This window comes from Diabrotica virgifera, chromosome 3 (genome assembly GCF_917563875.1).
Source record: "Diabrotica virgifera virgifera chromosome 3, PGI_DIABVI_V3a".
NCBI lineage: Eukaryota > Metazoa > Arthropoda > Insecta > Coleoptera > Chrysomelidae > Diabrotica > Diabrotica virgifera.
Window position 1 is genome coordinate 87,533,739 of NC_065445.1, and position 15,839 is coordinate 87,549,577.

Genomic DNA, 15,839 nt, shown 5'->3' on the forward strand with positions numbered 1-15,839 from the left:
ACCATATGATTGGCCAATATAATTAAAAGTGCGAATAAAAGTTCAGAGCGAAGAAACCAGGTGTCGCTTTTCCGAACTTGCACGGTCCCAGTAGAGTAAATCTACTTTAGGATTTCAAAAGCTGGTATTTTTATACGAATTTTCAGAAAAAAAACTTTTTGCCTAGGTTAATTAGGTTCAAAGTTAGCCACTTTTATTATTTAATTCACAGTTACTTCTATATACATCAAATTCTCCTGTAACAGTGTTAGTTACCATACTACTCCGAAACGGCTTGGCCGATTTTTATAAAATTGTACACATTTATCCTGTAGGACGTTGAAGAGGTTTTAATCTATTTTTTATACCCATAAGTTATAAGGGGGTTGCTCCCCTGACTTTTTTTTATTTTTTTGGACAAAATTACCTATCTTAATTTTCAACCCTTAATTTCGATTCAACCCTCTTCAACCCTTAATTTTCACTCTTCTATCACCAACCCCTATTTGTTAATAGCCATCTATATATTTGCATCTATAAAATTCTCCTGTCACAGTGTTAGTTTTCATACTCCTCCGAGACCGCTTGACCGATTTTTATGAAATTATATATGTATATTCGGTAGGTCTTAGAATCGGTCGTAATCTATTTTTCATATCCCTGAGTGATAAGGGGAGTTCCCCCTAACATTTTGTAATGTTAGGTGGGGTTGTGTGTACATAACGTACTCTACAAGACCACGAGTACATACAAATTAAAAAAATTATGATCTAAATCCATCAACAAGTTCCAGCGATATTAATCGCAGCATATGTTTGCAGAATCAGTTTCATTTTTTGAGTGCACGTATTTTAGTAATTCCCCTCCACCGACCACTAATTAATTCCGTTCGCACGCCATCTTTAAAGCTTTATTAACCATTCTTTTGAGGTTAAAAATTTACTTAAACTTTTACACATACCCTATATATCTTCAACTTCAAAATGGCTCTAGTTAGGTTGCTTAATTGTTATAAACAAAGTAGCCGTCAATGAAATAAAAAAAAGTGCCTAACTTTGACCGTAAAAAACCTAGGCGAAAAGTTTTTCTTTGAAAATTCGTATAAAAATACCAGTTTTTCAAATTTCATTGTAGTTTTAGCCTACAGTCAATATTAACAAAGTTATTCAAATTGTTTATAAGCAAAAAATGACTCTATTTTAGTAAAATGTTTTCCGAGTGATAAAAATGATTTTTTAATGATTTTTTTAAATGCGTTGAAAATATGACTATTCTTCTTTCATGTTGTTTTCACAGAATTGCTGTATCATTATTATTTTCTGAACAATAACATTGCGAAAGCTCTTTGAGATAAACAAACTGAATACAATTTAAACTAATTGACGCATCGTCTTAAAATATTTTGTGCATTGTATGGACTGTTTGACTCAACTTTTCATGCAATATGAAAGTCCTAAATTCATTTTCGCAAAAGTTATAGCAAATTTTTTATTTTCGAAATGTTTGTTTTATTTTGTAATATCCGAAGCTACAAATAATCGGACCAAAATTCAAAAAACGCTATTTTAAACCTTGGCTCATCTACTAAAAGAAAAATATTATAAATAAGACATTTAATTGCCCTATTTTTACGTCTAGCGATTTAAACGAAAAATTCTCATTTTTGACCCTTATTTGTTAATAACTAAATTTCTCGTCCAAACTGTGACGGGCATTTTTGTATTTATAATGTATTAGGTATATAGTACCCAAAAACCCCATTTGCAACCTGGCTGCTCAAGTGTCCCGAATATTGTATATTTTTTCCTTATTTCCCTGGTGTATATATACTATTGTATCATATAATGTAGATACTACATCATAATAAACAAAAAAATCAAAAGAAGTGGTGCCGAGGATCTCTCGTAAAATCACAAATAAAACATCAGATTGTGCGCCCTTACCGAAACTAGTACAGTAATGAACTAAAAACGAACATATAGACATAAGATAAAACATAGAATCAGATAAAAAACTTAAAATCAGAAAGGACGGAAATAGTTCTGGAACTATTTACTTATAGTATTTCTATATATCTACTACCTTTCCTGTGAATTTAATTTAAATTGTGGTTAATTCCAATGAAATATAGTCATTGAAACTGAAAAATTGTCTTCTTACAATGTAAATTCGCTAAAATTTCTGTTTTGTTTTATGTTATTTAATTTTCAGTAATTGTTTATCAATAATATTTTTAATGATTTATATCGAAAAGATAAACAAAACAATATGCCATTAACTGAATTTTGATTTTGTAAACACTTATTTAACCTATACCGATGAAAATAGGACAATAAAAAGATAGAAAAAATAAAGAAATCAAAGATTGATCTAAATTGTAATTTCGTCCTATTAGAGGTAAAACTCACTAAGTGCACTTTTTTGAGAATTTGACATTTTCATCAATTTGAACTAAATACGGTACTGCCCAGCCCTGGAGAAGTCACCTGGGGCTCTATCCCTTCTAATTGCTAAGATAATTTATAGTACAATTCACACTTTATAAGTGCATTACTGTGAATTTCGATTTCAGAGCAAAACTCATTAAAACGTATTATTGCACTTAGTGAATTTTTCCTTCCAATCTGGAGTGCGATATTGTGAATTTCGGTTTCAGGGTAAAACTCATTAAAAATTATTATTGCACTTAGTGAATTTTTCCTTACAATCTGGAATGCCGAATCGGTACTTAGTGATCTTGTAAACAATACATTAGATCACATAATCTATTTTGCAATTAAGCAGGCGACTTGTGTGTTACATTGTATTGTTGAAACTGTACATTATATTTGTGTGCATTTTCTGTTCAGCGATTGATTGAAAAATATGAGCTTAAATTTCTTTGTAACAGTGACAGCTTATATAAAGGGTAGCTAACATAATCTATTTTGCGATTAAGCAGACTTTTGTGGCTGTCATAAATGCCGAAAGAATTGCATTTATTTTCGAAGAACGAAACTTATTGTTCATTTTTTAAATAATAGACTGTTATTTCTGATAGTTCGTTTGTTGTAAGTCCGCGAAATTTTATGGAGACAAATTCATCAACTTGTCAATATCCAATAATTGTGTTCAAGAAAAACTCATCAAGTACAAAGTGTAGTTAGTGAGTTTTACCTTTAATAGGATATCAATATCCAATAATTGTGCTCGTGAAAAAACTCATCAAGTACAAAAATTTATCTAATATTGATTGTATCATAGTTCCTGTGACGAAATATGGCTTAAAATATCTGTTTTTATTTATTCTTTAAAGTTGCATTACAAAAATTCCAATATTCGAGTCAGGTAAATTTAAAAAACAATTTGTACTTTAAATCGATTTTTCTCAACTTTCTGAAAAGTGTAGTTAGTGAGTTTTACCTCTAATAGGACGATTTGTTACTGTTACTCATACTGATGTTCTGTTTTCAAGCAAAAAAACTTTTGCGAAAAATAAAATTTTAACATTAATAGGGAGGGCTTATGTTCGACAGTGTGGTAGAGGTTGATATATTAATGTCATATATTTGTACAAAATAATCGTTTTGTTTTGATTCAATTCGAGTCTCTTGTCATCCCCTGACACCTGGTGTTTCGGAATCTATCCCTTGTCAAAGAGGCTTTACAAGTAGACTGAATTGAATCATAACTTAACGAAGAATAACTGCAGATATTAAAATATTTGCAGCGGAGTGTGGTTAGACTGTCCTCTAACGGGGAATATTTGTGACTGACGATTTTAAATCCAACTGAACTATCAGTATATTCCAAATTTACCAATCTGGTTAATAATAATTATTAACAGTTTGAAGCGAATAAAAAATTAGCTAATGAACTTTGAATAGGTCACTAACCGTCACAAAAATCTTTAGTTCACTTAATTGTGCTTCAAATAAAGTTGATTTGAAAATATTTTTTTTGTATTTCTAGTTGAACGTCTAAAATTAAATTGTGCGTTAAAGTGTAGTTTTCGTTATATTTTAATCAAGTTTCCATTTCTTTCTTCCTATCCTTACTATAGTTCTTTTAATGGCTAATGGACATTTCTCTTCTGATTTTCAATAACTCTTTCAGCCATCCCTTTCCTTTCTTTCCCACTCATATATCTTGTATTTCATTACTGTTTTCACCAGTCTATTTTTTATTATCATAAGATTAGATTTTTATCAGACATTGAGTTGTTTCTCTGATAGTCAGCCAAAGCTTAATACAATATAGATACCGTTGCACGTCATCCGCGTCATAGCACGTGACGTCACATGATACCAACACGAAATATTTAAGTCGTAGGTGTGTTCCTTTTTAGAATCGTTTAACTGAGTATACTGGAATTGTAGCCACTAGACATATTTTAAAATATACGCGTAGAAATAATATTGGAAGATTTCTATTAATGTAAATTCAAAGAACCATATTCTATCTATCTATCTATCTATAAGCGAGGTTCCTACAGCCTCTGCCGCTTCTTGCATTTCGACCGTCTTGCATTTTCTTCCCATTCAACTGAAGGCCTTCCCCTTTCTCTTCTTTGTTGTGGTATGCAATTTAAAGCTTTCTTTGGAACCATATTCTAACTTGTTTCATTTAATTTGTATAAGTGGAATATAAAGCCTTTTTATAAAGCACATTTGTTCGGATTATACTCTAACTGCGATTGAACAAATGTGGCATTTTAGCATAAATTGGTAACATTTATTTAACAAGTGAGGTATTGACACTTCAGATTTGTTTTTATTCTTTACTGTAAGTATTTGTTTTATTATATGTATTTATTGTTTTTATTATTTACTTTAACTTACTTTAACTTTAACTTAACTTTAACTTACTATAACCTAATTCTTGTTTTCTTTTTCTAATGTTTTTATTTATTTACATTGCATATAAATTTGTTTTGTTGTATACGTTCGCAATAATTATGTGATATATTTTATTTAAAACGAATTCAAGAATTTTTTGTAATTGGGCAACAATGTCAACTTAGATCTCTGACGTAGATAATGATGTGCAAACGGTATCTATATTGTACGGACTGTATTTGTGCCAGACAAGTAGTCAAACTCGGAGACTGTAAATAGTCCAAATATATATTGGAGTCTGTATGAGACGCATAAGTTCAGCTGTGGAAAATACAAAATATGTGAGAAGGTAAGTACGTTATAGAGTAACTATTTTGATCAAAGAGACGACCAAAGAGGTGTAAAAGAGAGTCTCTTAATTCGACAACATTACATAGGATTTTCAGTACTTAATTTTAAAAAATTTTGCATTTTCACTACGCTCAATATCAAAATAAACATTATCACGTTTTTTTTGTAAGTTTGCGTAATTAATTTCAATATTTCAACTAATGATCGTTAAAGTCAAAACGTAATACATTAAATTACTCGTCTTGTAGACAAAATACAAAATTCACACAAGTAAAATTCTCTGAATAAATAAATATATACATTTAATTTCTCTGTACGCCAAAATTAAGAGCGAATGATCAAGTAGTGCAGTGTCTTAAATATTCGGAATCGAAATATATAATCGAAACGGTAATATCATCCCTAAACACCCTAACGACATCTTCCGGTAACGTCAGCAACTGCGTGAGTTTCGTGTGATCTATTCCGAATTCGGTACCTCCTAAAGCGTTACGTATGAGGTGGGTGGCAGCGTTCGAGTCTCTCGGTTTAGTCTTCAGACCTTCTTTGCGTTGAAGGAGCAATTCGTTGATTTCGTTCATTGTCATGTTCTTTCTGGGAAGCTTCAACGGGTTCAAAGTTACTTTTCCTTTCATGTGTTCTCCTATAAAAATAAAATGCATTATTATAAATTATTATGGCTCGGCTAAGGCCATCAAATTCACACAAAAAAATATATTATTAATACGTCAAGGATAATTGAAATACAACGAGGTGTCAGACAGGGTTGTGTGCTATCTCCGATACTGTTTAACGTCTACTCAGAGGTAATATTTGCGACCGCTTTATCGCAGTCTTCAGAAGGTATGAGGATAAACGGACAAAGAATAAATAACATCCGCTATGTAGACGATACTGTTTTAATGACTGATTCGGACCATAGTGTCAAAATACTGTTAACCCGGGAGTAGCCGCGCTCACTTCTGTAACGTGAATAGTCGCGTGTTAGATTCTATCTAAAAATACGGATTTAAATACGAATTTACAACAAATTTCTATTTTATAGTATTTTTATTTACTTGTTATGTTAGAAATATTATTTCTAACAATTATTAAAGCTAATTGGCTCTCCCCAAAGCCACAAATTCCACAAAAAGAACAAGAAAAAAAATTCCTGCGCGTTACTACACCCTTCCTCGAGGCACTTACGAAGTTTTTTCAAAATTGCAAAATTTTTCATCAAGTTATCGCGAAAAAGGATAAAATGTGAGATTCTATCTAACGGCGCGACTACTCGCGGATTAAATAGGGCCACTGAGAGTTGTGAAAAAATGGGGACGGGGACGTTATCAAAATATCAAAGAACAAAAAATTACCCGTTCAGATACCAATATCTTGGCTGCTGGTTCAACAATCAACTCGATTATAAACAAGAAGTAAGACCGAGGATAGAGGTAGCCCGACAGGACTTTATCAAAATGATAGGCTTATTTTGTAATAGTAGCTAGATGTCGTTTTCTGCATTGCTATGTATGGTCAATGTATGGATATGTATGTAACGGAGGCCTGGATGCTCAACGTAACGCTGAAGAACAAGTTAGAAGCCTTCGAACTTTGGCTTTATAGAAGGATCTTGAAAATACCTTGGACAACCCACACCACCAACGAAAATGTCCTGACTGAGGAGAATAGGTACAGATAGTAAACTGCTAAAGATCAACAAAGTTACAAAAGTTAGCTACCTAGAACACATAATGAGAAACTAAAAGTACCGCCTAGTGCAACTGATCATCCAGGGGAAGATTGAAAGAAACCTGATTTCATAGCTTAAACATATCGGAGACTGGACCGGCATTGATTCAACATTTTTGTTTAGAGCCGCATTGGACAGAGACAGACTTGTCAGTGTAGTCGCTAACTTCCACTAAAGGAGACAGCACCACGAGAAGGAGAATATATTATTTAATAACACACCACCCACCAAGGGCGGATTCAGGACCCATTTTCGGGAGGGGCCATGAACTTTTTTTGGGGAGAGGTACCGGGGGGTCTTCGAGTAATTTTTAAAAATTAGGGTTACAATGATGAGTTTGAAGGCACTTTTCACACACTTTTGAGTTCCATAAAGCCATTCATAACTTATCGTTATTATCGTTATATAAGTATTATTAAAGTCAGTACCGATTCCTACACATTTCTTCGGATCCAAGTGCAGTTCTTTCAACAAGTTTAATACTATTATTTCCAAAGCTTCTCCTGTCCTAGGCGTTGTTTAAGAGTATTATCTCGTGATGCGATTTTAAACCTTAACAATTCCCCTCATTGCTAGGCTAGGTCCAGCTTCTTCGTCCAGAAGCGGAAGGCCATCATCTCTCTACTCTACTATTGGTCGTAGTCTTTCTCTATTTTCTTGAATCTGTTTAGACCTCTGAGAGTCTATCTGGTTAATGACTGACTTTTGCGGGTTGGAATAACTTTGTAGAAAATCCAGCCCAACTTGAACGCACTCCTTGTGGTATGATGTTTCTTTATGGGTTTGTATGGCTCCGTCTTCGCTCATGAGTTCGACGAAAGATGTTAAAGTTTTCGTGACAAGGCATTGGGCAGTCATCACTTTATTGTGACCATATTTTTCATTAGAAAAATAAAACGTAATACTTGCAAAACAATCCCTTTGTAATGTGCGAAATTACCATCCAACTCTTTTGTTCTAAGTGCTGGTGACCAAAGTAACACTTCATTTCTTCTTTATTCTTTGTGTGTACAAAATATGGAAATTGATACGATTTTGATAGCTGCAAAGGTCGTTTTAACAATTGGCACTTTGTAAAATTATCAACATTTTGATGTACAAAACATCCTATGACAGTCTTAAAGCTTCCGTTACTGCTTTTGTTCAATTCTAGTCCAGAAGACCTATTTATCCCCTGTTTTTACATATCTACGTATCTACATATCGAATCCATCAATCACATATCTACGTGTTTGAAACTAAAAACATTTGAACTGCAACTATTTAAATTTATATTTTTTTAAATACTCGGAGGGGGCCATGGCCCCCTCCCTGAATCCGCCCTTGCCACACACCAAAATTACCACCATTACGCATCTAGTAAAAATAATAACAAACAAATTAAACGAATCAATTACATAAACAAGTTCTGAAACTGCTTTCTTGTAGCACTTTTGATTGTAACGAGAATTAAATTTTTAGTTGTTTTTACGTCTCCACTTCCAATTCGGAAATCGTTTTCAAAAACATTTTTAAAATTAAAAAAATATTAGATTTAACTTATAAATCCTTATAAATTGGCGCCGGATAGCAACACCAACTTGACAGTTGACTTAGTTGGGCACGATTTTTTAGAGAAACAGGTATATTCTGTGTTTTTGTAGTTAATTATAAATGATTTAAAAGTCTAATAGAAAAATTAAAGTAAACAAGAACATCTTCAATTAGGTATCAAAATTATCCTCAACAATAACTTTTCTAAAAATTTTGAACCCAACTTAAAATGTTAAAACACATTTTAAGCTTCCTTCATATCTACATTCCTAGTTAATTTTGAAAACACACCATACCATATTTTTATTTCGAATGAAAGCCATCCATGCTTAAACGGCAATGCGTATGGACATACTGCTATTCCATCATAACTATCAATAATAAGTCGAAACATTAATTAAAATATTTACAATCTCTTAATACCAGTTAATTCCGTGAGTATATGAAATAAAAAGTACTACTTATTGTCCGTGTCCGGCACACCAACAACTTTAAGGTACTAGTACACTTTAGAAGACCAAAAATAAGCATTTTTTCAAGATTTTTTTTCTCAGAACCTTTATTAAAAATGTACATAAAACTTTTTACATATTAATATCTATTTCTTAAAGAATACAAAAAATATATCTTTTTTTATTTGAGTACTTACACTAATACTGCAGAGGGCGCCAAAGTTGAGGCCTCGAAAAAAGTAGCTCCGATGGCGGACAGTACAGTTAATCTCAGGTTTGGGATCTCTGAAACAAAAAAATCGTACGGCATTTGAAAAAGGAAGGTTTCTTACGTGACAATTTACCACCGTTAGTGAAAAATTCCGCAAAAGAAAGATTTTACGGAAATTTGAAAAAAATTTGTGAAAAATCGCCCGTTTTTCTTCAGTTTTTCATGGTTAAAAAATATTTATCTTTTATTTTTTGGTTAAATTGTGGTAAATTGTCACGTAAGAAACCTTCCTTTTTCAAATGCCGTACGATTTTTTTGTTTCAGATATCCCAATCCTGAGATTAACTGTCCGCCATCATTTTTCTAGGCCTCGACTTTTGCGCCCTCTACAATATTAGTGTACGTGCATAAATAAAAAAAGATATATTTTTTGTACTCTCTAAGAGTTAGAGATTAATATGTAAAAAGTTTTATGTTCATTTGTAATAAAGTTTCTGAGAAAAAAATTCTTGAAAAAAAATGATTATTTGTGGTCCTGTAAAGTGTACTAGTACCTTAAATTCCAATGGTTGGCCACATACGTTGTGTATTCTGAACCGCGCCACAATTCCAGGTATCGCCATTTTTTAGGTTAATATGTAGCATAACGTGAAACGCCGGTTCTTAGTCTGTTTAGCGCTTTCCATGTCGGATAAGGTAAATTGTGTCCAGCAGCCATTTCCTCTGAGGGGGCAAAATGTGTTGTAGCTGACGTTTGCCATAGGTGTATTCGGCACGTCTTTGGCGCTTCGGGGATGAATCTTGGATTTTTTCAGAAAGCCTTTTTGAGATTTTATTCTACTTGGCTGGTGAGCCTGGTGGTCATACAAGGGGAATTTTCGATCCGTTTCCTGCTTCTTTCGTTCTACCCCTGGGGCCTGATTCTAATTCATTTCGAGGTTGCAATTTAATTTCGACTCCGCCATGACAGTCGCAATTTATAGAGATTCTTATTAATTTCGATATTAGTTCCAACTGGGGATATTAACGTTATCATTTTGACACTGCTCAGAATTTGGGTTGGTCCTCCTGTTTATTGGATTTATTGGCTATGCAACCACCGCAACGTTTGTTGATAGTCTGGGCAAATTATCGAAAAAATGTCATTTTTGGGAAAAGTTATTTACCCGCTATTTTGTTGCTAAAATCTAATCTTAAGATTGCATATATTTTGTATGACAAGTATGACCAGTCCGCAGAAAGTGTGTTATTTTATTTATAAACAAATCAGCACCCCCAAATCTTCTTTTTTTTCATTTAGTACTCTGTAACTCCTAAGATTTTTCCTTTAAACCAAAAACACTGAAATAAAAATTCACCGTAATTTAGTTCTGCACAAAGTTATTTTTTTCCGATTTCCTTCAACAAAAATTTTCCTCGGAAAATCTGAGTTTTCCCAAAAAAATCTGCAATTTTCAATTAAAATTTAAGGGAAGTAATTATTTATCAATAATTATATAAATTGGTGACGTGAAAGATTTTTTATAGTAGATTATATATATCAGGAGGCCGGCGACAATCTAACCAATAGTTTAGCAATAATTAAAATGTCAATTAAAAAATTTCGGTCGAAATAATAACCAGAAAGATTTTCTGAAAGATACACCAGAATAACTGATTTTCGTAGAAAAAAGCCCTATACTTATACCTATTCAACGTACTTTACAGAATTGAAATTGGACTATTTGAGCGGTCTCAGGAATGTTATAAAGAAACAATTTTTTGGCTTATAAACAAATAGAACTACAAATAGAACTCCTCAAAAAATATTAGATTAAATTAAATTAAGTTAAGGCTGTTAAAAACGACACGGCTTCTATGCCCTTTTCGAAGAAAAAAAAAATTGAATTGCGAGGAGTGGTTCCAGGTATAACCGGCCAAATTTGACCGGCATTTGCGACAGAGTTATAAACAATAGGATTTCAATCTTTGAACCATTACCTTTTTATTCCGGACCTCTTTGTACATTTTCATATCTTCAAGATACTCATAACAAAAAAGATTTATGTCACCAAGTTATTTATTTATTAATAAATAATTACTTCCCTAAAATTTTAGTTGAAAATTAAAGATTATGTTTGGAAAATCCGAATTTTCCGAAGAAAATTTCCGCCGAAGGAAATCGGAAAAAATATCTACATACATATGTGCAGAATTGCATATTACAGTGAATTTTATGTGAGTGTTTTTGGTTTAACGTTAAAATCTTCTGAGTTACAGAGCAATAATTGAAACAAAGATTTTGGAGCCCTAATTTGTTTATAAACCAAATAGCACACGTTCTGCGGACTTTGCATAGCTATATTACTAATATATGAAATCTTAAGATTTGATTCCAACCTGTCCAGCAATAAAATAGCTGGTACATAATTTTCTTTGTTTTATACTAATTTTTCCAGATTATTACCTTACATCTTTCATTTCATTGAGTTGATAATAAAATTCACGTTGTGGATATTCTCAATTATTATATTTCTAATTTAATACTATTCTATCTAATTCCTCCAAAGCCAGCAAATTTCCATAAAACCCAGCCATATTAACACCTTTTGCTTTAGTTTTCCTTGCAAGAAACAAACAAAACACATCTCCTAAACTAAACCTAACTTCGTTTTCGGGCTTTCGGCCATTCATTGATGCCCGTGTCACAATAATTTCGACTCGAAATTATAATTTCAACCACTTTTGGGAAGTCGAAATTAATTGCGACCTATCGAAATTTGGTGACTGACGTCCTTTAGTTAGTTCAACTGAAATCCACAAGGATCGCAAAGTCGCGTTTCAACGTCGCCATATTGATTGCGACCTGTTTTGAGTCGAAATTTGAATTAGAATCAGGGCCCTGATGTGACCTGTCTCCTGATAGGTAGTGGAGCGATTCAAACTATATGATAGACCTCTTCGATAGGTGTCGCTTTCAGGCAGCCCGATATTATACAAACCGTTTCGTTTAGAGCCAGGTCGACGATTTTAGCGTGAGCAGAGTTTGCCCACACTGGTGCTTCAAACTCCGCGGCCCAGAGTGCATGGTTGTGCTCCCCATTTTGTATTAGTTAGTTTGCGAATGATATTATTTCTGACACTTACTGTTTTCTTGGCATATTGACAGTGGTGTCGATAAGACACAGTTCTATCCAGACTAGACGGAGAGCTAGAGCCGAAAAATCATCGTCATACGTAGTATGGAGTTTTTCCTGTGAAATGTGTCCATTGAATATTGACAATTATGACCCCTTTCAGGCTGACACCTCAGTGGATACAGTAAGTAGCAATAAGGGATGAAAGGGGAAAGTTAAGTCATTAAAGATTTTCACTTCATATTTTGTTAAACCTCCATCGATTTGCATGAAAATTGGTGACTAGTTAGAGCATACCTCAAGAAATAAAACTGATTTGGTGCCAACTTGCACTTTTACCCTGGTGGTGAATACCACCCCTTCCCGCGGGTGAAAACAATTTTATTAAAAATAACCCCACAAATCGATAAAGGGACAAATTTTAAGTAAAATTTGTTATATCATGTTATTAAAATAAATCAATATTTTTTGAGTTATTAAAGATCAAAGATTTGTCTATTTAACGGCATATGCGTGAAGTTACGGATGATAAAAAGAACATCAATTAATTGTATGTTATTGTTTGTTTTTTAACCAAGAGGAGTGATTCAAATTTACCGCGCCGTAATCCTTGTTTCTAATTGGTCCAACCGCAGGCAAGTTTACTCCACTGTTATTAAATTTTGACACTAATGACATTTATGAAATTTTGGCACTTCTGTCCTTTTATAGGTTAATTAAGTATATCGGCGATTTTTTGTGTTTTCTGCATTATTCCTTTAATTTTTAGATTTTTAGTCTACTTTTATATAAAAACAGGTGTTTGTAGAACTCTTTAGCGATGTGTTAGTATAATATAATATGTATGGATTATCATCGAAAGCTCATATGATCAACGAAAAAAGAAGACGAATATGGTGACTTTTCTAGTAACTTTCTTGGGTGTGAATCTGTCTTTTTAGTTTACTCCTCTTGGTTAAAAAATCAACTAAGTAAAATACGATTTTTATATTATTTCGATATTTAATTGAATTTTTTCTATCAATATAAACTGAATATGTCCAGAAACTGGGGGTGTCCAATAATGGGTACATTTGACATATTCAAATACACTTTTGCTAAATTTATAATAACAAAATAGGAGGTGAAAACCTTTAAAGACTACACTAACTTTCCCCTTCATCCCTGATTGCTACTTCCTGTATCCACTGAGGTGTCAGCCTGAAAGAGGTCATAATTATCAATATAAAATAGACACATTTCACATGCGAAACTCCATATTACTTATGACGATGATTTTTCGGCTCTAGCTCTTAGACTAGACGTATGCCAAGGCTTTTGGCGTCTCGTTCTGTTTCAGCATCTGACCCCGCCATTCCACCTCCACGGCACCTGGGTTTATGTGGGATTGGGTTTCAGATGGTTTTCATCAGAGTATGATGTCATAGTATAGTAGTCTTCTAGGGCATCTGTCATAATTAAAAAGTAAAATGCGATAAAAGAAAATGGTTTCAGAAGTCCCGCCAATCATTCATTTCTTAGTTTTACAAAAACTTGTAAATTGTTAATTTTATTGACAATTATTACACTAACTTACCTACTAATCTAACTGCTTGTAACGGAGTCATCATATCCCATAATCCATCAGTGCCTATTATTAGAAATTTATCATTTGGTGTCAGTCTATGGCGTGTAATTTCTGGCACGGAAGATAAATAAGGAGGAGTATGATAGTTAGGAATAACTATATGTTTGCCAAAATGTTTTACTATCACATTATTCATAATTTCTAGACTCCATTTAAACCTATTAAATAACAAAAAAAATTAGGCTTAGTTTAACTAGATGAATTATAACACAGCCTCCTACATTTACAAGCCATGAAGTAAAAAAGGCAACGTCGCAACACGTGATTTAGGTAGTCCTACGAAGGAGAATTGGTGCATAAAAAAAGTGTTGTGTGATTGGGTAGAATGCGATCTTACCCTTCAAAAAATATGTCACGTATTTCAGCACCTAGTTAATTGGAAGGAAACTACAAATCTGGCCTCCACATAAGTGGTCTGTAGCTTCGACATGATAGGTGTGAAATTTTAAACGTTCTTGTTGTTGATTGGATAGGAAGGGTGCCATAATCTAGCCTCCATTCTAGGTACATAGCCTCCATACGGTACTTCCAATATTTAATATTTTATTCCAGTGGACAATAAAGGTAAAACACAAACAACTTCTGTTTGTTACTTATTTATTTATACAATAATGTGACATTTTACATAGAAATATGAGTATTTAATTTGGATTAAATAAATGTTTACTTGTTGAATTTTTCCACCGTCTGCACACAACAGCTGAACGGAGCCATTAGACCTAACAACAAAACGCGAAATAAAGTGTGTATTTTAAAACTGTTGGATAAACAGTAACTACAATCAGAAAATCTCTACCTTACAATCAGAAAAACTTACCTTTAAAAAGGTACTCGATTACAAAATAACAAAAATATCAAAAAACACGACTGAATATCAGCTTTTTATGGTGCCACAAACACATCACATAACCGACCATATAAAATAACTGAACGACAACGAACGAACGAACACGAACACTGAACACAGATTCACAGATAGCGCAGGATTTGTCAAAAGTCATGTTCCACCAATCACAATGCCGACATCAGCGCCTCTGACAAAATGGAAGGAAAATAAATACGATTACATGTTTTTTATTAGAGTGCGCGGGGCATGAATTGGTGGTCTGTTTCATAACGGAATATATTAAATAAAATGCATGAATCTCTTTTTAAAATTGCACAAATAAGAGAAATTTTAATTAAATTGAAATTTAAAAAGGAAAGTATCAAATAAATAAGTTAAACTTGTTAGTAATAATATTTATTTTTCATACAAATGTTAGAAATGTATAGGAATGGTCAATATTTTTAATTTTTAGAATCTAGTGTTTTAATAATAAATAATGTGTAGTAGCAAGTTTCTTACTTAAGGAAGGCTAGTTACCGAGGTTAGTTTCTTGCTAGGGAATCAGTATGCAAGGGCCATTTACGATTATTGTCGATAAGAATACCTAGTAAATTTTACAAAGTTAACGATACTGATTTGAAACATTATATTGAGAGATAAAAATCAGTCTGAATGCCACTTAAGTTGGACTTGACTAAAAATGACTATTATTTTGTTAATGTTGATAATTTTCTTTTTTTGGGTACAGTTTCAACAGTTCCTTTTATTTTTTATTTTTACGTTTACCTATCTGCTTTTTTTGGATGTTCACTATTATTTTTATAGAACATTAAAATCTCTGAGAACAGACAAACCTAGTAAGGATATGAGAATTAAAAACAAAGAAGGAAAAATAATCACAGAAGAAAAAGAAATTATTGAAAGATGGCGACAACACTTCCAAGAATTATTAACTACCACAAAAAGGATAGGAATAAAGAAAACAGTAACGCGACAGGTAGTGAAGAACAGAGAACAAGCATCGAGATAACAATCGAAGATACAATAGAAGCAATAGGCAAACTTAAAAACGGAAAGGCACCTGGACACGACCATATACCACCGGAAATGCTGAAGTACATGGGAATGAAAGGCGTAAAACAATTAGCTGAAATATTCAAAGAAGCAAGCAAAAAAGAAACAATACCGAAGG

At 32.9% G+C, this 15,839-nt stretch overlaps 1 protein-coding gene across 1 annotated transcript in view; it reads right to left on the reverse strand.

Annotated features, from left to right (window-relative positions):
- Nucleotides 1–5,432: 5,432 nt before the first annotated feature.
- The window catches only part of LOC114330519 (pyruvate dehydrogenase [acetyl-transferring]-phosphatase 1, mitochondrial), a 104,344-nt gene continuing 93,937 nt past the window's right edge, over nucleotides 5,433–15,839 (reverse strand). The window contains exons 6-7 of the mRNA XM_028279866.1: nucleotides 13,768–13,976; nucleotides 5,433–5,790 (exon numbers count right to left, since the gene is read on the reverse strand). Of these exons, the coding sequence (XP_028135667.1) occupies nucleotides 5,486–5,790; nucleotides 13,768–13,976 (514 nt within the window). The 3' untranslated portion in view covers nucleotides 5,433–5,485. The remainder of the gene's footprint in view (nucleotides 5,791–13,767; nucleotides 13,977–15,839) is intronic.